General features: G+C 41.5%; 1 protein-coding gene across 1 annotated transcript in view; it reads right to left on the bottom strand.

Moving 5' to 3' along the window:
* The window catches only part of USH2A (usherin), a 568,735-nt gene that overhangs the window by 296,854 nt on the left and 245,708 nt on the right, over positions 1-26,173 (bottom strand). The window contains exon 30 of the mRNA XM_077811946.1: positions 4,386-4,499. Within this exon, the coding sequence (XP_077668072.1) occupies positions 4,386-4,499 (114 nt within the window). The remainder of the gene's footprint in view (positions 1-4,385; positions 4,500-26,173) is intronic.

Genomic DNA, 26,173 nt, shown 5'->3' with positions numbered 1-26,173 from the left:
TGCCAGATTTGTAGCCAGATTTTTCCAGTCCTTTGTTCCTGTAGAACCCAATGTGGCTGGAACATTATACTGGAAGACTTTGCAACAAAACCAGTATGCAGCATTCTGGGTTTCTGAGTACATAAGCTGTGGCCTCTCCACTTTGTCACCATTGGGTATTTCACACCAGTAATGTGTTAGATGGAAACTTCTATTTTCATTGTCTTTGGGGAACATGAAGTTTTTCACTTGCTGTGGCCCATGCAGTACTAGGAAGTCCCTCAGGCTGCTGCTCAAGTAGGTCCACAGTCCTGGATCATCTAGACTTAAGGAACTAAACTCAGCAGCAGCTGTTTCTTGAGCCTCCACCACACTCTTCTCTGAGCTACAATTTTCCTCAGGAAAGTGCATGGTTACACCCATTTGAGATGGAGATATGGATGCTGCAGTACCTGCCATGTCACCTGCACTCTGCCTAACTGGAAGATCAGTCATCTCTTCACCACTCACATCCTCACTGGGGCCAGAAGGCTCACCGTGAACATTTGTGTCTATGTATCTTAGGAGAGCTCCTTCCTGCTTAGATAGAAAAGCTTCCTTTGCTTTCTTTCTTTTTCTGAATGCTGCCCCATAGGGGCGTTTTCTTCTTTCACTCATGACTGCTGTTCTGTGCCAGCTATAGTGGCTCTCAACACTCAACTGAAGGGGACAAATAAGCAGGCTGGTGGCAGGGCCTGAGTGAGGGAAGATATAAAGGCCTAACTGGTTCCTACTACTTCAGTTGACTGCCTGTTCTCCTCAAGTGGGTTCAGGGAAGCAGCAGGAAACAGGAAGCTCCCTGAGAAGCCAGTGTTAATCAGTCCAGGCTGCTGGGGGTGCTAGAGAGATACATAAGAGGCTCCTCCTCCGCTCTCTCCCTGCAGCTCCTGCTGCTTTTTGTTATTGCCTCTCCCCTTTTCTCCTGCCTGTCTGTTATGTCTCTTGTGCCCTTCTTCCTCCAGCACAGCACTCCATCATCTCTGTGCATCTAGAGCAGAGAGAATACATATGTATCAGCAGCAGACACAATTCTCTACACTCTGGGTCCTATGGCACCCCCCCACCACAGTCTGGCACCTGAGGCAGCCGCCTCAGTTGCCCCATGGTAAGGCCAGCCCTGCTGAAAAGTAGGCTTTCTGCCTGAAGAGGTCCAAGCATTTCCAGTCCCTATCAAGCGGGGTGGAACTCATTTGGTTTTGATGGACCTGGAAGTTTGCCATGTCCATAACAATGGAGTTGGGGGAAGGGTGGGAGAAAAGAAATTCCATCTCCCCAGCCAGGATGTAAATGGACCAATAAAAAAATATTACAAGTAGGCCTCACTGATGCTGGGGTTTGTCATATAGTTTTGCAGGTCCACAAGAGTCTCACTGATGGGGAAAACTATTCTGGAGGTCAAGGAAGAGTATGGGATGTCAAGGAGTTTGTAATGAATGTCCTTGACTTCCTCCAAGGGTATCTGCAGTGTGTCTGCAATCCTTTTGGCCAAGTCCTGGAAGAGCCGGAAATCATTGGTTAAGGATGGTGGCAGGGCATGAATGCCTCATCTGGAGAGGAGGAAGAGATGCTGGTCCTCAGAGTAACTTCTTCCTCAACTCCACCCTCCTCTTCTTCCATGATCTCTTCTGAAGGTTTCGAGGTTCTGGATGTCATAGCCAAGGGGGCATGTCTCAGGGGCCCACGAGTGAGACTGGAAGCCTGAGACGTGTGGGGGTGATATGCACCCAGGGATCCCAGTATGGCCACTGGGGCAATGGAATAGAGCCCAGTGGTGGCACCCATGGTTGGTCATACGGCAGATTGAGAGTATACCCAAGGAGTCTCTTGATAGCAGATAATGTAGTAAGGGGGTGTGGCCTCCCTCCAAAATTGATGGTGCGGGGCGGAGAGAGAAACTAGTCTCCACTCCCTGGTGGACAGAGCTGGGCAGAGCAGGCACTTCTTAAAGCCCGGTGAGTCGGGAATACCCTGTTTGCGGAAGGGGTCCCCAACCGAAAAAGGGGGAAAGAAGGTTTTGCTTGTTTGTTTTTTGTTTTGGAAGAGAGATACAGAGGAAAAGGCTCCAACTAAGACTGAGGATACTAAGTAATAAAAATGCTAAAGAAGCTAACTATCGCAAACAGACAGCTAATGGCTCCGTCTGTAGCTAGGGGCAGTTGAGAAGGAACTGTGGGGGATTAGCCTGTGTGTGCTGGTTAGCCTTGTGGCAGAGCACGAGGAGAGACAGCGCATGTGTGGGCCTAACCAACACTGCTACCAAAGTTCTCCTATCAGCAGCACAGGGACGCAAGCACACCCACAGGGACACTACTCAAAGAAGTAGTACTTCCTTATGTTTGTTTTAAACCTGCTGCCTATTAATTTCATTGTGTGAACCCCGGTTCCTGTGTTATAAGAAGAGGTAAATAACACTTCCTTATTCACTTTCTCCACACCACTCATGATTTTATAGATATCCACCATATCCCCTCTTACTAGTCTTTTTTCCAAGATGAAAATTGCCAGTCTTTGTAATCTCTCTTCAGATGGAAGCTGTTCTATCCTCCTAATCATTTTTGTTGCCCTTCTCTGTACCTTTTCCAATTCTAATCTATCTTTTTTTAGATAGGGCAAACAGAACTGCACACAGTATTCAAGGTGAGGGAGTACCATGGATTTATATAGGGGCATTATGATATTTTCTGGTTTATTATCCCTTTCGTAATGGGTCCTAGCATTCTGTTAGCTTTTTTGACTGCCACTGCACATTGAGTGGATGTTTTCAGAGAACTATCCACAATGACTCCAAGATCTCTTTCTTGAATGGTAACAGTTAATTTAGACCCCATCATTTTGTATGTATAGTTGGGATTATAATTTTCCAATGTGCATTACTCTGCATTTATCAGCATTGAATTTCATCTGCCATTTTGCTTGCCCAGTCACCCAGTTTTGTGAGATCCCTTAGTAACTCCTCATAGTCTGCTTTGGACCTAATTATCTTCAATAATTTTGTATAGTCTGAAAATTTTGCCAAATCACTGTTTACCCTTTTTCCCACATAATTTATGAATATGCTGAACCGCACTGGTCCCAGTACAGATCTCTGGGGAACACTACAATTTACCTCTCTCCATTCAGAAAATTGACCTTTTAGCTAAAACCTGGTTCTAGAAAAGCATGCAATTCCAGAGGGGTAAAGGTTTTTTTTTTTCCCCCACACTAATTCACCCATCCCTACAAAAAGCTGATCCAAACTTTGTGGCTGAGAACCATGTCTATTTTTAATTCATTAGAAGTGGTGCAGTTTTGATTTTTCTGGTTTGCCTCTAATTTACACCAACTTATGCTGAAGTCTTAGTTCCATGTTAGCACTGTATCACTATTTCTTTATCTAACTTATTTAAAAAAAAGATGATAAAAACAAAGAGAAGCCTATACTTCCTTCTTAAAAAACACACCACACACCTGATGGGAATATTTTTTTTTAAGATGAGTTTTAAAATTGTTTCACCTCATGGAAGACGAAATACTGTTTTACACATAAGGGTCAAATTATACTGGCATAAATCTGAAGGAACTGCTGATTTCAAGTGGATTACTCCAGCTTTAGACTGATGCAACCGAGAGATTAATTTGACCTGGATCTTATGTTTAAGTGAGATAGGAGTTACATATGCTTCAGATCTTTTGGGAACAGTTCCTCTAGTAATTGATGCACAGTAGTTATTGAGCTGGTCTCTAAAGCCAGAACTGTAATATATTTTCTTTCTTGCTGCTCTAGATCTTAATGCAAGCTTAAAAAACCCTTAATTTATGCTTGCAACTTTTAAGTTCCAAGTACAACAAAAAATGCTTAAGAGTTAAGAAAAACAGCAGAAAATTGAGCAGTGATTAATAAATGGCTAAATTGGCGTTTGGAGGTTCCATCATACTAAAATAATTGTTGCCTATGCTAGTGTTTAGCAGTTAAAAGAGACCATGGAATCAACCGTTTGATTCTCAATTTCATACTGTGCCATACAATCAATTCTTTTTAGTCAGACTGTCTCTAGATTTACTTCTGAGCCATAGTAAAATGAGGAAGCTTTCATTAATCTTTCAGATGCTTCATATTAATGACAAGGCTCTTGCATGAACAATGTAACAGCAATTAAAAAGCCCATTAATCTGCATTACAGCTATTAAAGATGCATGTCATTAAAGGGTATGGAGTTTGATTCATTTTCGCACCCCCCCAAAAATGGAGCAATTATGCTCTGGCAATGCACTTTGTCATCAAATTAGGTTGGGGTTTTCCAGCAAATGGCTTTGCAGCATTTAGCTCTTCTCCTATTTTATTATTCATGACTGAAATGTGGAAGTCAAGACCTTTGAAATTACTTTACCTTCTTGTGGAGTGGAGATGTTCAATGCATGTGAGCTCTCAGTACAGCCAGCCAAAGTGCAAGCAGTTAGGGTTACACCATAGTTTGTGAAGGGTTGCAAGCCTGTCAACATGCCTACAACAGAAGAAATTAATGTTGCATATGTACACTATGCGGTCCCACGTATGTACGTATACAGTCACAATGCTATAATTACATTGTCCAGCAATATATATTTACATAAAATAATATATTTACAATAGTACAGGAGGAAAGGACAAAGCATTAAACCTTGCATTTCTCATGGTTTGAAATAGTTTCTGCTTTTAAAAAATAAATTGTGTTTTGTTCAAAACATTATGCTAATATTGTGCAGCTGGAATCTTCCAGTTATTCTTTTTAAACTAGAAGTTACTTCAAGATTTCAGCAGCTTAAATATACATAACTATTAATTCATCTTTTCTTTATCCCTTCCCCACCATATTATTTTACTTATAAGTTTGTTTTTCCCAAAGAATTTCTAACCTCTTAGATAAAACTAAAGAGATCTTTCTCTTAGGCATGAACGCTGTTCTACAAAGCTTCCCATTTTAATCAAAGACATCAAGCTCCTGGTACCATATGAAACATACCATCTGGGTTCCATTACTTCAGTGGTATCGTATAATCCCCGTGTTAATACACCACCACAGTAACGGAACTCAGTTGACACAGTACCCAAGGATTCAACAAGGAAAGATTTGTATACTTGTGCTTTTTCAGGACTTATTGGTGTCAGTGAAGAGAGGTGGATAGAATTCCGCTGTAAATCAGCTGTGAGTGATACCAATTTGATTTCACTCCTGGACGCACTCCTGAAAAAAATGGTCATCCTAGTACTCAAAAAATGTAGGAATAGGTGTAACGATTCAGTGAGGAGTATTGGTGTAGGAAATCTCACAATTATATTAAATTGGAAAATATAGAAGTACCACAGTGGAAGTATACAAATGTTCAAGAAATCTGTCAAAGCATTAGCAGTTCCCATGTCAAAGCAGGTGAAATAATAAAATAATGTGAAGTGAAACTTCAGAAAAAATTAAAAATTAATAAAAAAGGAGATCAGACTCTTGCTGACTTTCAATGTGCACCATATTCTGATGTCCACTATGTATACACTGACTTCCCAGTGTAGAATTTCACCTTAGGTGCCAAATTGTGCTATTTAGGCACTGTCCTGCACTGGGGTGATAAAAAGCTGTACTTTTTCATGAGAAGCTTGGGAAAGAACTTGCAATTGGAAGCTACAAAATTATATTTAGCTGGAAAATGCAGAGGTAAAGAGCTTGCCCTAAGATCCCTTCAGTGCAGTGTGTCATGATGCTGCCTCCTTCTCCTCCTGCCCCCTTTGGGGTGATGTGCACACTTGGAGATGGAATTAAGTAGTAGTTCCTATCATTAACAATTAACGCAGAAAATTTCCCTTCCTCTTATACAGGACAGCAAAGTAAATGTCAAAGTTTGTGCAGTTTTTCTTTGATGTGCACACGTGACAATCCAAAGTGAGGTGATGTATTCTCCTAGTATTTGCTAAGAAGCTTGTAGACGCTACAATTTTCCAGACCAATCTTTCACTGAAATGGAGATGCTTGGTTTATTCTTGTACTTGACTGAAAAATCCTGAAAGTTTGGCATCTGCAAGATCTTTCAATTTATCTCTTTTAGGGCCTGATTCTACTCTCCCTTACAACAGTATAAATCAGGAGTAACTCCAGTCAATGTAGTTCCATTTAAGAGTAAAAATGGTGAAAGATCAATACCATCCCTCTATGATCATAGTTCTTGATTCTGCTAATCATCAGTTGATAATGGAAAGCTGCACTGACACCTCTGAATCTAATGTAAATGCTACAGCAGATACACTGAAGGCAAAGCAGGGTCAGCAGCAGTACCAACAAACTTTGCTTGTAATCTTTCGATGATGGAAGACAGCAATTTGAAAGCACATTGAATAAGCATAAAGTAGGCATTATTGATGTTTTTAAAGTTTTAGCATCCCGTGTAATGCAGAAATGCAGGCATCTGTATGAAACTATTTGGCACCAGCATCTCCAGGGAATCTCTCTGCTAAGCACTAATGCATTTTGCATTAATACTTAACATTGACACATACCTAGTGGGGGGGGGGGAGGGGAAGGAGGAAGAGGAAAGTAAAACCACACAGTTTGAATTACCTTGAGCCAATAAATAGGTGCATGAATCAATGCATCTAAATCTGACATTTGCATGTTCTCTGCTGTGAGAAGTGTGGAAGGGGATATTTTGTTATACATCAAGTGCCTTTTCACATTGTATTCTGCTGTGCTTTTGAATGCAATTTAGTTGTATTTTACATTTAGCAGCCATAGCCTATTCTCCTTATGAGATAGAGAGTTAATACTCCTTGAATTTCTTCTTAGGGAAGACATTCTGGGGGGTCCCCAATGGCTTCAGGCACCACCAGCAGCAATAGTATATCCAGAAAGATGCCCCAAGCACTGGAGGAATTTTTATTTATTTTACAAAATGGAAAGATCTTACATGCTGTATCCGCGCTGCATTAGATTTTACATATGGAATCATTTGACAGGGATATGAAGGACAGTGGGCGTCTAAAAAAAGCTTTCTTTTTGTAAATCTTGTTCATTGTTTTTAGTAAAGGCTTATCCAGAGAAATTCTATTTTGACATTTTATAATTCACCCCTTTCCTTTACACGTCACACCCACTATTTTGCTGGCAACAAGGAAGTAGATGAACTGAATAGGTAGGCAATGGAAAGTGCAGTTTTTATTTACATACTTCAACAAACTACTTTTTTTCTCAGCTGCCAACCTAGCTATTTGGCCAGCATCCGCTGTAATCTGTTCTCCTTCATTATGTTAATCTGTGGGCGGAAAGATTGCTGTCATCTTCAAATCGCTTGTACAGCAATGGTAAACACCTTAGCCTGTCTGTAATTGGACAGGTGTCTGCTTTGGTGTCACTTGGCTTTTAATTCAATTAAAGAACTGGCTGCTCTTCTCTCATTACCTGCTCATTTCCCCTGCACTTTTAGTCAGCTATTGAAATTTACACCCGGGGCCTGCCTATCCCAGAGTGCAAAGTCAGCAATCCCATAACAAAGATAATCTTTGATATACGTGCTTTAATTTATAGCAGAGCAAAGAAAAGTATGTAATCTTGTTATAAAACTGCCCTGAGACCCATTTGAAAATGGTAGAGGGTCTTTTAAATAGTTTCTTAATCCTTAATTTGTACACTGTCATGTCAGCATCTCTTAAAGGCAACACTTGACATCCAGGTAGATAGTTCATTTGGCTGCATCACGAAGTGAAACTAACCACACAAAATTCTGCCCTCATATATGCATACATAGCTACCACTGAAGTAAACAGGAGCTGTGTGGATAAACCAGTGGGTGGAATGGAATGCTAAGTAAATGGTACAGTCAAAGCTGCTTGAAATTAGAGAACATTACCTCTGCAATAGAATCATCCTCCCAACATTTGAGTTACGAGATCCCCAGTCTTTTTCAGCCTGCTACTGAAGTACAGTTGAATTCTTCTAGGTTTTAAATTTACATCACAGAATAAGTTCCAAGCCTTAAAATCCACATGGTGGATTAGAGACAGTAAATCAATCCAATGCACCACTCTTTCTGCCCACTAAAAGGAACCTCAGGAAATAAATTAAAGTCCTAACACAGACATTTTGACGCAGTGACCCCATGAAACTGAATAATGTCATTTGTTAAATATGGATGTAAAGTTAACAGTGTAACAGATCCGTAAACCCACACCTAGAACATTAAGCCCACCTGGTATACAAAACTAGTATTTAATTTTCTATACTTTTATTAAAATGTTTTTTAAATTATTTGTAATATTTAAAGCTGGGATTTAGTAACAGTTTAGGAAGAAAAAACACGAGGTTTATTCTCACATTATATGAAATGGGGGAAACATGCATGGAAATGAACAGCAGAAAAGGGTCCACAATAAATTTATGGTAAAATGGAGGTCTGGTAAGATGAACAGTTAGGTGACACTGCAGTAGAATGACTGTACCCAATCGGGCGAGGAATGTGGGACGAACCCCAGCAGCAACAGTTAAGATATTTGTACACCAATACAAGGAGCCTGGGTAACAAACCGGAGGAACTAGAACTACTGGTGCAGGAAGTGAAACCAGATATTACAGGGATAACAGAAACATGGTGGAATAGTAGTCATGATTGGAGTACAGGTATTGAAAGGTATGGGCTGTTCAAGAAAGAAAGAAAGAAAGAAAGAAAGAAAGAAAGAAAGAAAGAAAGAAAGATAAAGGTGGTTGAGTAGACTTGTATATTAATGCCAAGATAGACTGTAAAGAAATTAGAAGTGATAGAATGGATAAGATAAAGTCTGTGTGGGCCAAAATCACTTTGGGGAAGAAAGCTACTAGAGAATCCCCGATATAGTGCTTGAGGTGTGTTACAGACCACCAGGATCCAATTTGGCTATGGATAGAGACCTCTTTAATGTTTTTAATTAACTAAATACTACTGGAAATTGTGTGATTATGGGAACCTTTAATTTCCCAAATATAGATTGGAGGACAAGTGTTACTAAGTACAGCAGGGCCCAGATTTTAGCTGACAGATTTCTTCACCAGATAGTTGTTGAACCAAGAAGAGGTGATGTCATTTTAGATTTGTATTGGTGAGTAGTGAGGACCTCATAGACGAACTGGTTGTAGAGGACAGCCTTGGTTCAAGTGATCCTGAGTTAATTCAGTTTAAAATTAGATCTGCAACAAGAGTTCTTGATTTCAAAAGAGCTAACTTTAATAAATTAAGGGGATTAATTAGGGAAGTGGACTGGACCAAAGAACTCAAGGACTTGAATGTGGAGGAGGCCTGGAATTACTTTAAGTCATAGTTGCAGAAGCTATCTGAAGCCTGCATCCCAAATAAAGGGAAAAAATCGTAAGGAAGGGTTGCAGACTAAGCTGGATGAGTAAGCATCTCAAACAGGTGATTAAGAAAAAGCAGAAAGCCTACAAGGAATGGAAGACGGGGGATCAGCAAGGAAAGCTACCTCTTGGAGGTCAAAAAGTGTAGGAAAAAAATGTGAACTGCCAAAAGCCAAGCAGAGTGGGACATTGAAAAGGGAATTAAAACCACAAGTAAGAGGTTCTATAGCTACATAAATAATAATAAAAAAAAAAACAAGAAAAGAAGAAGTGGGACTGCTAACCACTGAGGGTGGGGTGGAGTTTAAAGATAATTTAGGCATGACCCGACACCTAAACATATACTTTGCCTCAGTTTTTAATGAGGCTAATGAATAGCTTAGAGGTAGAGGCAGGGTGGCTAATGGGAACGAGTATATGCAGGTAGAAATTACCACGTCCGAGTTGTAAGTCAAACTCAAACACCTTAATGGGACTTAATCAAATCAGATAATCTCCATCCAAGAATATTAAAGGAACTGGCACATGAAATCACAAGCCCAATAGAAAAGACTTTTAATGACTCTGTAAACTCAGGGGTTATGCCCTGACTGGAGAATTGCTAACATAGTTCCTACAGGTGTCGACTTTGTGGGGGTGGGAGAGGCTTGACCCCCGGCCTGCCCCAGGCCCTGCCCCCACTCCACCCCTTTCCCAAAGGCCACCCCCCGACCTGCCTTGCCCCGCCTCCTCCCCCCCAGTGCCTCCTGCCCACCACTGAACAGCTGATCACAGCGTGTGGGGGGCACTGGGAGGGAGGAGGAGGAGGAACTTATTGGCAGGGCCCACTTGTGGGTGAAAGGTGCTGATTGTTGGGGCAGCTGGTGGGTGCTGAGCACCCATTATTTTTTTCCCATGGGTACTCCAGCCCCAGAGCACCCATGGAGTTGGTGCCTACAGTAGTTCTTATTTTTAAGAAAGGGAAAAAAAGTGATCCAGGAAACTACAGGTCTGTTAGTTTGACCTTAATTGTATGCAAGGTCAAACAAATTTTAAAAGAGAAAGTAGTTAAGGACAGAGGCAAATTGTAATTGGGATAAAACTGTAATTGGTTTTACAAAATGTAGATTGTGCCGGACCAACCTGATCTCCTTCTTTGAGAAGATAACTGATTTTTTAGACAAAGGAAATGCAGTAGATCTAATCTACCTGGATTTCAATAAGGCATTTGATACAGTTCCACATGGGAAATTATTAGTTAAATTGGAGAAGATGGGGATATATGAGAATTGAAAGGTGGATAAGGAACTGGTTAAAGGGATGACTACAAGAGGTCATACTGAAAGGCAAACTGCCAGCCTGGACAGAGTTTACTAGTTGAGTTCCTCGAGGATCAGTTTTGGGACCAAACTTATTTAACATTTTTATTACTGACCTTGGCACAAAAAAGTGAGAGTGCGCTAATAAAATTTGCAGAGACATGAAGTTGGGAGGCATAGCCACTGCAAAGGAGGACCGGAATATCATACAAGAAGATGTGGATGACCTTGTAAACTGGAGTAATAGAAATGAAATGAAATTTAATAGTGCAAAGTCATGCATTTAGGGATTAACAAGAATTTTTGTGATAAACTGGGGACTTTATCAGTTGGAAGCAACATAAGAGGAGAAAGACCTGGGTATATTGGTTGATCATAGGATAACTATAAGCCGTCAATGCAATGCAGCCATGAAAAAGGCTAATGCAGTACAAGGATGCATCAGGCGAGGTATTTGCAAAAGAGACAGGGAAGTGTTAGTACCATTATAAAAGGCACTGGTGAGACCTCATCTTGAATACTGTATGCAATTCCAGTCTCCCATATTTAAGAAGGATGAATTCAAACTGGAACAGGTGCAGAGAAGGGCAACTAGGATGATCCGAGGAATGGAAAACCTATCTTATTAGAGGAGACTCAAAGAACTTGGCTTGTTTAGCCTAACCAAAAGAAGGCGGGGGGGAGGGGAGGCGGAGATATGATTGCTCTGTATAAATACATCAAAGGGAAAATACCAGAGAGAGAGTGGAGTTTTTTTAAGTTAAGAGCCAAAGAACAAATGGCTATAAACTAGCCATCAACAAGTTTAGGCTCAAAATTAGATGAAGGTTTTTAACCATCAGAGGACTCAAAGTTCTGGAATAGCCTTCCAAGGGGAGCAGCAGGGTCAAAAAACATAACCAGCTTCAAGACTGAGCTTGATAATTTTATGGAGGGGGTGGTATGATGGGACTTTCTACAATGGCGTGTGGCCCAGCAGTGATTGCCAGTAGCAAAAATCCCCAACTGCTGGAGACAGGACCCGGGAAGGGGAGGGTCTAAGTTACTACAGAGAATTCTTTCCCAGGTATCTGCCTGGTAGTATTGCCCACATGTTCAGGGTCTAACTAATCGCCATATTTGGGGTTGGGAAGGAATTTTTCCCCAGGTCAGATTGGCTGAGACCTTGGGGGCTTTTTCACCTTCCTCTGCAACATGAGGCATGGGGCACTTGCAGGTTTAAACTAGTATAAATTGTGGATTCTCTGTAACTTGAAGTCTTTAAACCAAGATTTGAGGACTTCAGTAACCCAGCCAGAGGTTAGGGGTCTATTAAAAGAGTGGGTGGGTGAACTTCTGTGGCCTGTTACTAGAAGTGAAGAGCAGTATGCAAATTGGCTATGTCTAAAAGGGGAATTCCCATCACTTCATGCCTCCCAGCAGGATTCTGTTCTCTTTACTTTGGCAGATGCTGTGAAATGGGTACATAATTCCAAATGGAGGATGGAGCTACGTTGCCACTGAGGCATATGGGCCAGTGCTCCATTCAGCAAAATTAGAAAATAAATTCAATGGAATTACAGCACCTTAGTGCTGCCACCTTTTAAATGAAGAGTCTTTGTCAAAGCAGCTGCTCCAGACCATTGCCGTGCATTCCACAAAGGTGTTTCTCTAAGCAGGCACAGGTCTTCAGAGATGGGAATCCAGGCTTTTATGAATACTTATGTGTATATATTATTCACAATAATGGACTGGTTAAATGACCTGATGAACGCCTGAGTTTTAAATCTAAATTCAGTAAAGGAGCTTTACAAAACAGTCAGAAAATAATCACCAACCCAGGCGCAATATCTATTTGCCCTTTCTGTTCTGATAATGTAAATAATAATGATACTTTCCCTACCTGCCAAAAATGTTCTCATCCCAGGCTAGAGTGCGAGTACAATTTTGTAAGGTTGCATTAGCACAATTTTGTCAGACATATTTAGAATTTTATATTTATGTCATACTCATTTGATGGATTTTACCTTTATTTTTTGTGTTGCAAGAGGTTTTCAAAGCTGACTGAAGTATTTAGCCATACAGTGAATGGGAGTTGAATGGACAATTTCTGTGACAATTTTCTATTTTTTTCTGTGACAATTTTACATTGTTTTCCCCTTGCAGTACTAATTTATGGTGACCCATTTTAAAGCATTTAAATCACATATAAAAGACTAAAACAACACTGTTCATCTTCCTCTCTCCCCTCCAGTGGTTGCGAAACATTTATAAAAGAAAAAAAGTTATAAAACAAGCCACACAAAAAAATTTTTTTTTTTAAGATTGTAGTTAGTCAATGCTCTAATGACTAACTATTGATACAAAGGAGAACGGCTTCAAGGAAAAGACTTGCACCAAAATTCCTCAAAGCCCAGTTGATAGGGCACTTTCCTCCAACACGGGAGACCCAAGTTCAAATCCCTTCTCCACATCAGGCAGAGAGGGAGCTGAACACAGGGCTCAGACGAGTGCCATAACCGCTGGGCTACAGGTTAAAAGAAACCACCACTGACAAGTCCCCGTTCAGTCATTTTGTGAATGGCACTTAAATCCCAAAATAAATTGAGCCAAAAGTATTCAGTGAATTAATGTAAAATTCATGAATAATTAGGGGTAGATGAAAACTACATTTGTTTGTGAATAAACTATTTATTAAAAAAAATTTCCACCACCACCACCTCCTCCACCCACCCTGCTGTTCTGCAAATCATTTCCTTTGCTTTTGATTTCAGAAAATGACTGGAAGAAAAACGAAACATTTTGTTCAAAATGAATTTTTTGTCAATTTTTTTGATTTTGAAAAAAAAAAAATTTTATTTTTTATTTTTTGGCAGTTTTTGGTTTGGGTTCAATCTGAGCTCAATTTTTTTTAGATTTTTTTCAAAACTACCAGCAAACTGAAAAATCAAATATTCATTTGCTCTAATTGTGAGGACCATACACATATCCATAATCAGGGTTTATCATGATAATGATAGAAGGAAATCACACAGCTTACACCTTATTTCAAGTCAGATGCAGTACATAGCACCATTCATATTTTTATTCTTTCAGCTATGGGCACTGTTTATATAATTTATGCCAGGGCAAATGGTTCAGACCAAAGATTTCCAAATAGCAAGGATAAAGAAAGAGTTGATTTCAGAATCTGTGTATATATGTATTTGTGTGTGTGTGTATATATATATATACACATACACACACAGATACACTCATATTTAAATATGATCAGTCAACTGATAGAGTAACAACTTCCAAAAAAAAATCTGCTCTGGAAAGTACTAATTTAAAACTAAGTTCTATGATTAATTATTTGCATAACTTAGAATCTGAAAATACATTTTTATAATTATTAAAGAAGTAGGTTAAACATGCTGGATTGCATTTTGCATTTTGTGTAGTTATTTACACCTGTGTAAAATGCATTGAAAATGCTAGCATTCTAATACCTAACAGGTAGCTGAGGCAAACTTGTCTACTGTTTAGAGCAGGGAGTCAGAACATCTAAATTCTATTTTTAATCTATGCCATTGACTCACTGTGTGACCATAAGCAAATCAATTCATTAATCTGGGCCTCAAATTCACCCACCTACAAAGTGGGGACAATATTGTATTTAACTACTGTGAGGAGGTATTTTGAAGCTAATGTCTTTAAACATGTCTTTGAGACACATGTAAAATAGTATCTGTAAAACTAACTTGTGGTATTATGAGACAATACTGATGGTCAGAAATTGGCCTAACATTTATGTGATTGTTTTAGAGTTGTAACAGACTTGGGTACCTGAGAATATGATGACATACTAACAACAATGAAGTAGGAAAGCATTTTTTCCGCTTGTCTGACTACATTTCTGATTTACTGATGCTTGAAACATCATTTGCAGAAGTAGCAAAATTCAAATGAACAAAAGTCCTGGAACCTGTTCTATGGGAAACCAAGTTCCCTGTGGTGTATTGAAGAGTAATCTACATGGTGCAGAACTCTCAAAGATTTACAGGTTCCCTCTCTCTTTTAAATATACTGCATTAGATAGAGAAGTGTCTTACCTGATGGTTCTTATCCAAATACCCAGGCTTGCCATTCCAACTATGGGTTTTGCTTTGCTCTGAAGCTCCAGGAGTCAGATTAGACCTACTGGTCACAGCAAGGAGGCTTAGTGTCTCCTTCTGGGAACAACCCACATTAGATTACTTCCAAAGCTGAAATGCATTCTAAGGACTTTGATTAACTATATTGAACCATTAGTATATCTTTTTCGGAGATATCCATGTACAGAGCACAAAAGGCATAAAGGTCTAAAGTAATTACAAATGCATGTCAAGGGAGGGATGGAATGGTGATCATGGATAGTTGGAAAAGAAAAATCCATTAGACAACAAATTTCTCTTTTTCCGTCATATTCCGGGTCACAATTCCAACATTAGGGTTTCTGCAGCACTTGGATTTTTGCAGCAGTGAAACCTCAGGTTGAGCAACCATAACCACAGCTATGTTACAAAAAAAAAAAAAGCCTAATTGCATTAAGCTTATTTGATATAGTATTTTTGCCATTTAGTAATTAAAGCTTCTGTTTTTCTTGACAGCCAGGAACAGTAACAAATAAAACTAATAAGTGTGCTGTAGATCTTCTGAATGGATTTATTCTGATGAGACTAGTTCCAAAATAGGACATTGCTTTTCTCTCTGGTGCACTGACTTAGGGCAGAATATTGGAAGGACAAGATGTGCCTAGTGAAAAGGAGAGATCATTTCCTGTCCACTTTGTCTAAATGGAAGGTACAGCCCTGCATAGCACAAACGAGGATTTCAGTTTAAACACTAAGGGGTCAACAGGAGCTCAAAGAGATGCTTGGTAAAGACATTTAGCACCAAGCTGAGTTTCTCCAATGCTACCCTAAAGTGTTTGGTTTCTTCATTTGGGAGGTTAGTTCTTTTGTTGGGTTTTTTTGAGCATCAATTAATTAATAAAGGTGAGATGTGAAGAAACCTTACTGGAATAATCCTATAGTGTATGGAATTGTGGAGGCACATTTGAGAAGTGTTTGCCTCAAGGCTGAGTGATAACTCACCCTGTGAATAATCAAGGATCTGTGAGATGTGGCTGAACTGAATCTATTCCAAACCATAGTATACTCTAACTTAGTGAGCTGTCTTAGAGAAGGGAGTGTTTCACTCAATTTCTGAAAATAGCCTTTCCTGCTGGGGCACAGGAATGGAAACTTTTTTACCTGATCATTTCCTTTCTGCTAGAAGCATCTCCCACAATTCTGCTATGCATGGGCTGCTGTCCTTTCTCTGCAGCTTCCAGAGGCATTTGAGAGCTCCAGCATGGCTCACATTGGTCACACTCCCTTCTCCCGCTTGCCACCAGATGAGTCATTCCTTAGCTGTGTGAAAAACTCATAAAGGAAATTATTTATTACAGTAACATCAATGTCCAACTTGTTGATTATGTACACCAAGCCAATTCTCTGAATGGCAGATAGGCCAAGTAAAATGCTGACCCCCTTGGCAGAAAGCCATCCAGGGTGGGTAGAATAGTGGGAGACAGTGCTAACTGAAAGGAAATTATTGGGTAAGAAATTTTCCATCCTGTAGCCCAGTGCCTCTTACAATTCTGCTATGCACAGGAAGTAGCGAGCAGTGAACAGGAGTAGGGAGGAACAAGAAAAGGTAAACAGAAAGAGATTGAGAGACCTTTCCTTGAAAACTGTCCAAAAGGCAAGGCCACTACTGGACCACTGCCTGGAGCATCTTCCTGCCTTAGGAGACTTCTGTGGAGGGCAGAAAGTCCACTTTGTAATGTTTGATAAAGTTGTTAACCAACGACTATGTGGCGACTCTGCACATCTCTGCAGTGGAGGCGCATGCTTGTTTGCCCCCTGAGGTACCCATGGATGTCGTGGAGGATGCCCTGATCCCTTTTGGAACAGGAGTGCCTGACACATTGTGAGCCTCAATATGGCACAGTCTGACCAATCTAGCCTGAGACTCTGAGCCCTTGACATTTCAGAGGAAAGGAGAAAAACAGGGTGCCTGTCTTCCTTGTGGACTGTGCGCATTTGAGGTAGATTTTTGGTGCTCTTCTGACATCTCAAGTGTGCCACAGCTTCTCAGACAGGTGCTGTGGCTTTGGGCAGAAGGACAGAAAGATAATCTCCTGTGAGGTACAGAAAGGAGAGTTCACCTTGGGGAGAAACAACTCCAGAGTTCTTAGTACCACCTTGTTATCACGGAACATGCAGAACCTCCAGCTCTGAACCGTGCCTAGTAGACGTGATGGTGACCAGAAAACTAGTTTTGATGGAAGGATAAAAGGATGATATAGAAATCAGAATCTCTTAAGGGTGAGTGGTTAGGGCCTTCAACTCCAGTGGTAGGTCTCATTTAGGGACGATTGGGCTGGGCTGGGCTGAAGACCTTTATCCACACCTTTTTGGAGAAAGTCCAAGATAGCTGGAATTCCAATTAGCATTGTGCTCCTGGCACCAAAGGCTGAACTTGGTCCAATTGAAGAAATAGGCTTTTATTGTGGAGATTCACCTGGATGTGAGCAAAGTCCTGATCACTTTGGAAGATACGTCTAGTACTGCTAACACTTGCCATGAAGAGAGCCTTGGAGAGGAATGTCTGGTCTGGTTTGGGTAGCAGCTGTAATGGTAATTCCAGTTTCAGTTTTATCAGATCAGAGAGTGGAGTTATCACAATCTCCTTTGCTTGTTCCTGCTTAATTTTTGGATTACTTGCCCTATGAGAGGGAAGGGTGGGACTGCATATAGCAGACCTTGTGGCAACAGGGTATCTGTTCCCACAGATTTGGGATCCAATTCCTGTGTGAAGTATTTCAGCTCTTTGATGTTTTTGAAACTTACAAACAGATCAACCGAGCGGAAACATCATCTTTGAGTTCAGATTGAAAACTTGCTGGTTCAGGTACCTTTCTGATTTGTTGACTATGTGTCTGCTTTCTGATTCAGCTCTCTTTTATGTGTATCATTTTAGGGAAGGTAGGGCCTTTTCTGCCCATTCCACTATCTCCATCAATTCTGTATGCAGAGCTATACTAATTTTTCCTTCTTGGATGTTTATCACAGAATCATAGTGTTACAAGGGATCACAAGGGTCATCTAGTCTAACCCCCTGCCAGGATGCAGGATTTGTTGTGTCTAAACCATACAAGACAGATGGCTGTCCAGCCTCCTTTTGAAAGCCTCCAGTGAAGTTGTTTCCACAACCTCCCGAGGCAGTCTGTTCCATTGTCCTACTGTTCTTACAGTTAGGAAGTTTTTCCTGACATGTAATCTAAATCTGCTATGCTGTACTTTGAAACCATTCCCTCTTGTCCTTCCCTCTGTGGCAAGAGAGAACAACTTTTCTCCATCTTTTTTATGGCAGCCTTTCAAGTATCTGAAGACTGCTATCCTGTCCCCTTCTTAATCTCCTCTTTTCCAAACTAAACATACTTAGTTCCTTCAGCTTTTGCTCAGATGGCTTGCATTCCATCCCTTTGGTCATCTTTGTCACTCACCTTTGGATCCTTTCCAGTTTCTCTATGTCCTTTCTGTACACTGGTGACCAAAATTGGACACAGTACTCCAGCTGAGGCCTAACCAGTACCAAATGGAGTGGTATTTTCACCTTCCATGACTTGCATACTGTACTTCTGTTAATGCAACCTAAAATTTGGGTTTTTTTTGCAACAATACTGAATTGCTGACTCATATTGAGATTGTGATCCACCACAACTCCTAGATCTTTCTCAGCAGTGCTGCTGCCAAGCCAGTTATCCCCCATTCTGTATTTGTGCACTTGGTTATGTATGCAACCCTGGTTGTATTTTCTGACTGGATCAGGATTTGATTTCACTGAAATCTCCTGAGAGCCAACTTGACGACTCTGAGCTCTAGGAGATTGACGGTGTGTTTCCTCTACTTGACACTTCAGATACCCTGCAGCATTCTGGGTCCTAAGTGTGTTTCCCAACCTAGCAAGCTGGCATTGGTTGTGAGAATCAGAAGCTCTGGAAGACATATGGGAAGTCCCTTCCCAAGGATTGTCCACCATTCTAGAGAGCCAAGAGAGCCTGGTTCAAGATCACTACCTGATCGTTCATGCATTCTTGGGAGTAGTCCCATACTTTAAGAAGGAAGGCTTGAAGATGCCTGATGTAGGAACCTGCCTATTGGGTGACACTTATGCATAACACCAGGAGACCCATTAGCTGAAGGCACTGAGCTGTGATTGGTTTGGCGCACTTGTGCGGGATGGGGATAACATCCTGAACCTTTTGGAAACTGTTGTGTGATGGGTAGATCTTTGCCACCAAGGTGTCTATGTCCACTCTCAGATGGGTCATCAGTGGGATCAAGGAACTTTTCTTGAGGTTTATCATAAATCTGTGGGTTTGCAGGAGGTCCACAGTTTACATTGTGATGGTGTGCACCACAGGCGGGGTCAGAGATCTGATTAGAATGTCAACCAGAAAAGGGTATAAGTGAGTCCCCTGTCACAAGAGTCTGCCTATGACCACTGCCAGCATCTTCATAAAGACCCTCGGGGCCAAAACGATACCAAATGGGAGGGTTCAGTCCAGGTAGTGCTTTGTGTCACAAGCAAATTTCAGAAGGCTGGAGTGGCACAAATGGATGTGGATGTGGAGATACGCATCCACCAGCTCCACTGAGATTAGGAGACCCCCACACAGGAACGACACCGTAGAAACTAGGGTCTCCATCCAGAAGTTTGTTTTCTTCATTCACTTGTTGAGCCTTTTGAGATCTAGAATGACTCTGACTCTCCCTGTGCCCATCCAAATGATTAAAATGACAGAATAGAACCCTGAGAACCTTTTGTCTGAGGGAATTCCTTCTATCACTCCTCTGTACAGGGCATTGGAGATTTTTTTTCCTGATCGATTTGCGCTTGGTGAGATCAGTGGAGATGGGGGACTGGATGAAGAAAGGATGTGGTGGAGCCCATAGCTCATGGGAGTATTCCTGATATACTATTTTTCTCACCTATTTGTCTGTGGTCAATATAAACCATTCTTCCAAGAAGTGGGAAATTCTGTGTCTGAGATTCAGTTCTGGGTGAAGGCATATCTGCTCGTTTTCAGGATGGGCTCTTGAGGGTTGCAGGACCACCTCTGGGCTTTATCCTTGAGCTCTGTCTCCAGGTGCTTTACCTTGGAATATCTGCTATTCTTCCTCTGGTACTTCTGTGAGGAAGAGGGACATAGGGAGTGCCTGAAGGCATGTTTGTACTCCTTCCTGAAAGCCCTTGTTGGAGAAGGGAGGGACTGCTTAGATTTAGCAGCATTTTCTGCTACACTCTTATTTATTATTTCTCCAAAGAGGAGAAACCCTGTGTACCTGAAGGCCACAGGACTTGCCATGCCTGAATGTCTACCTTCCAGGGACAGAGCTATATTTGACTCCTGCCCACTGAGCTGGATGCCATGGCCCTGGCCAAAAACCTCATTGCATCCCTTGAGGTGTCAGCCATAAATGCTATTGCCTGGGAAATTTTCCTGAGAATGGCACTTAAGTCAGTGTGATCCCTGTGCTTCAAGGCCCTGAGGTCTTCCGACCAAGACAGGGAAGTTTTCGCAAAGCATGTAGGTGTGAGAGAGTCTCTGAGGAAGCCTCCAAAGCCCTTCTAAGAGCGATCTTCACTTTCCTATCTGTGGGGTCCTTGGGAAAGAACTTCCTTTCAACTGGAATAACCATATCTCTTGCTAAGGATGCTACTGAGGCATCCCTCTTTGGGATCTCAGTACAGTAATAAAATATTTTGGCCCTGGTAGCTTTTAAAGTCCAAGTCATGGCTATTAATGTGCTTACTCTTGTCTGATTTCCCCCACTCCTCTCTAATCACATCCTCAAAGGAAGAGTGCAGGGGAATTGCATTCTGAGGGGAGATATTTACTTTGACACTTGTCCCTCAGGAGCTTGCTCAGTTTGGATCTGAATCATGGACACAACCTTTTTGCACCAGGCTTCAAACTTTGTGTGGGGAAAACATTTTTGCTGAATTTTCCCAGAATTCTTTTCATAGTCAGAACCCAACAGCTCTCCTTCCCTGTTAGAGATGGAGGAGTTGGAGTCAGAGGACAAAAAGTCTTTCTGGATTTTTTTTGTGTGGTGCTTTTTCTTTTCTTACTTCCTCTTTCTGGATTTTTGATTGTTTTGTGCTCTTCACAGGAGTGGCTTCCCAGGCCTGGCTAGAATGGGATTTCTTGCAGCTTGCTTCACACAGAGCATAAAGACCTCTATAGAATTCTCTCTCCAAGTGTTCACTATCCTAGGGGAACCCAACATGCCTGTCCAAATCAGAGCCCTGTACCCAAGCAGAGTTAGGGTTAGCTGGCTGGGAGCAGACAAAGCATGATTTGCCTTCTGCTGAGCATGAGAAAACTGCTTCACATATAGAGCTCTTTTTTGATTTTGCCCAGTGCTTGTGTGACCGCTCTGCCATGTCTGAGAAGGGGCAGGGAAGGCCAATGGGGAGGTGCTGCAGTGGAGGCTCCAGGTGACTATGACAATTGTCCTGCTCAGAGCCTGGACCAGGAGGAGAAGAGGAGGCTTGAAGCAAAACAAAATGCTGAAACAACCTGAAAAACTGCCAGAACAATGAAGTTGAAAGAAAAGGGATGGGACCTGTGTGAACTACCACTGTTTGCTGCCACAGAGGCAGAAGATCTGGTGGTAAGCAGGAGAAGGGGGCATGGCCAGTACAAGCTGCTCTGCAGCTTTGAACCTCTTCTGGTAGCTGCAGAGAGGGGAGAGGAGCAATGTGTAGCAGAATTGTGGGAGATGCTGGGCTGCAGAACCATCTTGTAGCTGGATATAGCAGGAACCATTGAGATAACAGATTAATCCACATGGGGATGCGAAGAAGCAATGAGATCATTCCAGATGGTCCAAAGCCAAAAGAAAGTCATTAGAATTAGTTTTTCTTTCTCTTACTTGCCTCAGTGTTCTGGTTACCAGGGGAGGAAAGGGAGATAAATCCAGCAGACCAGGATTTCAACTGTGTCTCCTTTGAGAAAGGTCCTATATTCATATTCTGAATTTCTGTGGAAGGTTGTGGAATGCAGACTGGAGGAGACTCCATTCTGCAGGTCCAGTGATTGCCTGCTGGGTGCCAACCAATCTGCCTCTACAAAGAGCTTATAGCCTGAACTGATGCCAGATTTTATTCTGCCCCTCTTACTAGCAACATCATGCCATTTTGTGCTGTTGTAAACACCTTGTTTGTTCTCACTGGCCATAGCAGTAATGTAACTGTCTATCACCAAAATGTGTTGATGTATCATATATTATTTCAGCTAGGGTAAGGAGAGCTAGCCAAGTATCCCAGGGCTCCAACAAATGTATATTTTGATTTGTCTCATCCTGGTGCTATTGACCCTGAACAACATAAAGTGATAGGTAAGTTACCAAGCCAAATAAGATGGCATCCTTGGTGACCATCTCTTGGTTCAGTTGTCTTATTGTGTGTCCTTATTTCAAATGGTTTATGGCTCTGACTTCTCCTTTCTGAGATGAAAGAAAAACTGTTTGCGGTTTGGATGATAGTAGATTAGAGTTCAAGGGCTTTTTGTTTCTAAAGAGTGGGAATTTGGGATTGTAGTGTGAAGAATTTGAATCTGTAGGATTATGCTCATCTTGAGACATGGTTTACATTTGAATTTAGCTTGACATTTTCTTTTGTTGGAGAAGAGATGCACCAGACTCCTTAGGGGCGCAGACACCTGGACCAGGCTTTAGGGAAAGCACGTTGAAGGTTGATAATGCCAAAGGCTAGTCCAGATCCCGGGAAGATAAGAGTGGGGTCTACCTTTAAAAAGCTTATGGAGATGCAGCAATCTGTGCTGAAGACAGGATCCCTACATGCACAAAGAAGGGAGATGGAGGGAATGAGGACAAGGTAGGAAGGCAGATCCAAGAACGAGTCATCCAAAGTCCAGCACTACTACTACAAAGGCTTCAGAAGTAGGGTCTACCCTGTGTTAGAGTTATAAAAGCATAACAAAATTATCTTTACTAACAAAGTATTGTTCACCATGTGGAGTATCCTGTAGCCATTGGTTGAGGCAGACACGTCAAGGGGCTATGCCAAGCCTGCATCAGTGCTAGAAAGGAAAAAGGCTGCATCGGTGAAGGTTCTGTATGCAGATTCTGAGGCTGAGAAACTGCAGGTGTACTCGATTTGGCTGACTGAAGAGACAGGGCTGGACCAGAGCTAAAGCTGGAGAGATTGCTGGAAATGGCTGAAAAAACCTGTCAGAAAGAGGCAAGATTAGAACATGCAACTGGGCCTTCCTGGAGCCTCCCACTGGAACTGCACTGTCACTGCTCCCCTCTCGAGCTGCTGTATCTTCCTCTGTGTTGTTGGTGCAGGGAAAATCCTCCCAGCTGGAAGCTGAAAGAGACGCAATCATGGACAGAGATGAGGGAGCTGCTGTACCATCTCTGTAGCAGGAACCAGTGAAGGAGGTATTAATGGGACTGTTTGCAGAAAAGAAATCACCCTTGGAGCAGGAGCAATGTTTCTCCTGTAAGCAAGACTGAAAACTGAGAAAAGGTGACATCTTCTGGATTTCCTTTTCACTTTGGAGGGATCCCCTGCCATCTTGGGGCCCGGGCCAGAAGGACAGCTGCTGCATGCTGTGGAGCCAGACACACATGAAAGGCCTGAAAATTTCCCAAGAAAAAAAATGCCTTAAAAGGAAAGTCTTGAGATAAACAAATTTTGAGTCCTGCCTGAAAATGTAAAGGGTCTTCTCTGCTCTGTGACTCAGAGGCCCACTTGCTGAAGCTGCCAGGAGGCAGAACAAACTGGGCACTTTCACAGAAGAAGATCCAGACAGGACTGACAAGTCTGATCCTACCTTCTGAAGCTGTTGAGCAGAGGAACATGCATTATTGTAATGATAAGCTTGTATACAATGGAAGAATGCTATTTCACCACATTTATTTAAATGCATTTTATGTGTATGATTAACCAAACTACTCAGTTAGTTATATTATTAAGAAAATTAACACTCTGGGGGGCAGTAGAGTGAGTGGGTAGAGTGTGGTTCACCACCTCAAAACAGAGATGGGTTCCTGAGTTGCAAAACTGAGAACTGGATTTCCTCAAAATTCAAGCATGTTCATATCTTGGGCTTTGATTCAGTTCCGCAGAGCTAACCACAGAGTTACAATCTGGGTTCAATTCCCCCCATCCCCGCACAATATTAGGGGTTATGTGGATCTAGCATTTTGGTATGGGCCCTCCTCTACCCATTGGTGGTGCTCCACACTTCCCTGGGGTAGCCTGTGGTTAAACTCATACTCAGGTACTCCCCTTTTCCAGCCCAAAGAGCTAGTAGCAGCATGATGGCTCACCTTTACATTCAGTTTTAATAGGGGTCAAATCAATAGGATTTGAAGGCAGATGTGTCCAGCATGCATCATCATGAATAACTATGGTGATGCCATGGCCCTCACATGCTGCAGTGATGAGTACGGTTTGAGAACATGAATAAAACGATAGGGAAACTGACGTGTGCAACTCTTGACAGGATCCCAGGTTGGCTTTCTGAATATTACGATGGTCCCCAAGCCACGAAATGGCAGGAGGTAGGAAGACTGCATATTGAGCAGCCTTTTTATTTGACTGAGTTCCACAGAGAGGCTCTCTGAGGGTGCGTGTGTTTGGCGGGGGGTGGGAATTCCTGTTAAGCTGAGAAGTAAGGGGTTCAAGAGCTTTGAACCCAAGTAGTTTAATAAAATAGCTTGTTTCTGGTATTATGTTTTGCTTAAGCTAGTCAGTTAAGCATAAGTCCACACACCTGGCCTCCATTCAAAGTCCCTTGTTCTAGGGACTGTCATGGAGGTGATGCAAGGCTGGCTAACGCAACCCTGAGTCCATCAGGGCTCCTGCTGTATCCAGAGTATTCCTGTTGGGTTCCCCTTATGTGTTCTATAGCCACCTTGCCTCTATCAAGGTAACAAAAAGATGGCCACAGGACAATGCTGAATTGGGCCTTAACCGTTAGTCACTTTTTTCTTATCTTCTTATATTGCAGCATTATAATATCTCTTCAAACAGAGATTCCAAACTCCAGATAAACAACTCATCCTGTAAAAAGGCTTATCCTGATCAGTCTCCAGTCATTGTTTTTCAGTAAACAAGAATGTGGTTGTAAGTCCTGCAATTTTTCTGACAGACCAGTTTTCTAGCAGACTGCAGCATAACTGCAATTATAACCACCTTCTGTTGTGAGGTAATGAACCACTCTCTATCTCCTGTCTATTGATATCCTAATAAAGCGCGAACACATTTAAATCAACAAAAAGTTAGCTATAGGGAAACGGTAAACTATTTGTAGACCCCAAATTTGAATTTTGTTAAAAAAAAAACACCACTTTTTACAAAACTAGTTACATAGAAACATTTTAATTAAACTGCAAGTTCCTATAAGTACAGAGCTTGTTTTATTTCTGTGTCTTTGAAGTATCATGTCTGTAATCTGGTGCTGTACTACTGATAAAATAATAAATATTTTCAATATCGTTTCAATAAAAACAGGATTTTTTAAAAAATATAAAAACGTCCCTAGTGTTATGAATATCAAAGAAGACTCTACGCCCAGCCCGCAGAACCAAAAAGCAATACTGATCTGAAACAAAAGTGAAATTGGTAACGTCTAGTTTCAGTGTCCATGATGAGTGAAGTGCAAAAAGTAAACCGAGAACATAAATGGTGAAAAATATGAGATTTGAAAAATTGTGTGTTTTTACCATCCAGCCATCATAACATTTATTTTAATTCAGAAGTTTTATTTTGATAGTGCCCCTTTACATTAATTTCCCTGAGTCATTTAAAACAATACAAATATTTGCAAATAAAATGAATCTACTATGGAAGAAGCATGTACATTCATGATACAGTGGAACCTGCTTTTATGGCTTGCTGCTATCTGAGGTCATTTGTGTTAACAGCCAGCAAAATCTCAGTCCCTGTGAGACTTCCTATCTTCTCCATATTAACTCACACATTAGTAGGTGGCCACCTGCCTAACACATTTTCAGCCACCTGCAGATATGCCCAGCTGTGTAAACTGCATTGCAATCAAGCTGGTGAGGCAGCCAGAAAGAGAAAACTTTGAGATTATGTATTTTAAAAAAAGAGATGTAAAGAATGTTACTTGGCTCAGTTGTGATCTATGCATACTGCCCTATATCCATGGGAGCTCAGAGAAGCACTGTGCTTCATTAGAGCACAATACTTCCTGGAGCTCATGGGTGTGCAGGAGAAGCACAATCACTTCACCACCTGTTAGGACCCATCTCTCCTGAGTTGTCTAGTACCTCTCTGTGGTACTTACATAGTCCCTATTATTGGTATCTGAACACCTCAATCTTTAATGTATTGATCCACACAACACCCCTCTGAGGAAGGAAAGTACTGTTTTTCCATTTTACAGGTGAGAAACTGTGGCAGAGAGAGACTAGCCTA

The sequence above is a fragment of the Eretmochelys imbricata genome, chromosome 3, assembly GCF_965152235.1.
Source record: "Eretmochelys imbricata isolate rEreImb1 chromosome 3, rEreImb1.hap1, whole genome shotgun sequence".
NCBI classification, from domain to species: domain Eukaryota; kingdom Metazoa; phylum Chordata; order Testudines; family Cheloniidae; genus Eretmochelys; species Eretmochelys imbricata.
The sequence above is the reverse complement of the archived record's forward strand: the minus strand, read 5'-3'. Positions and strand labels throughout refer to the sequence as shown.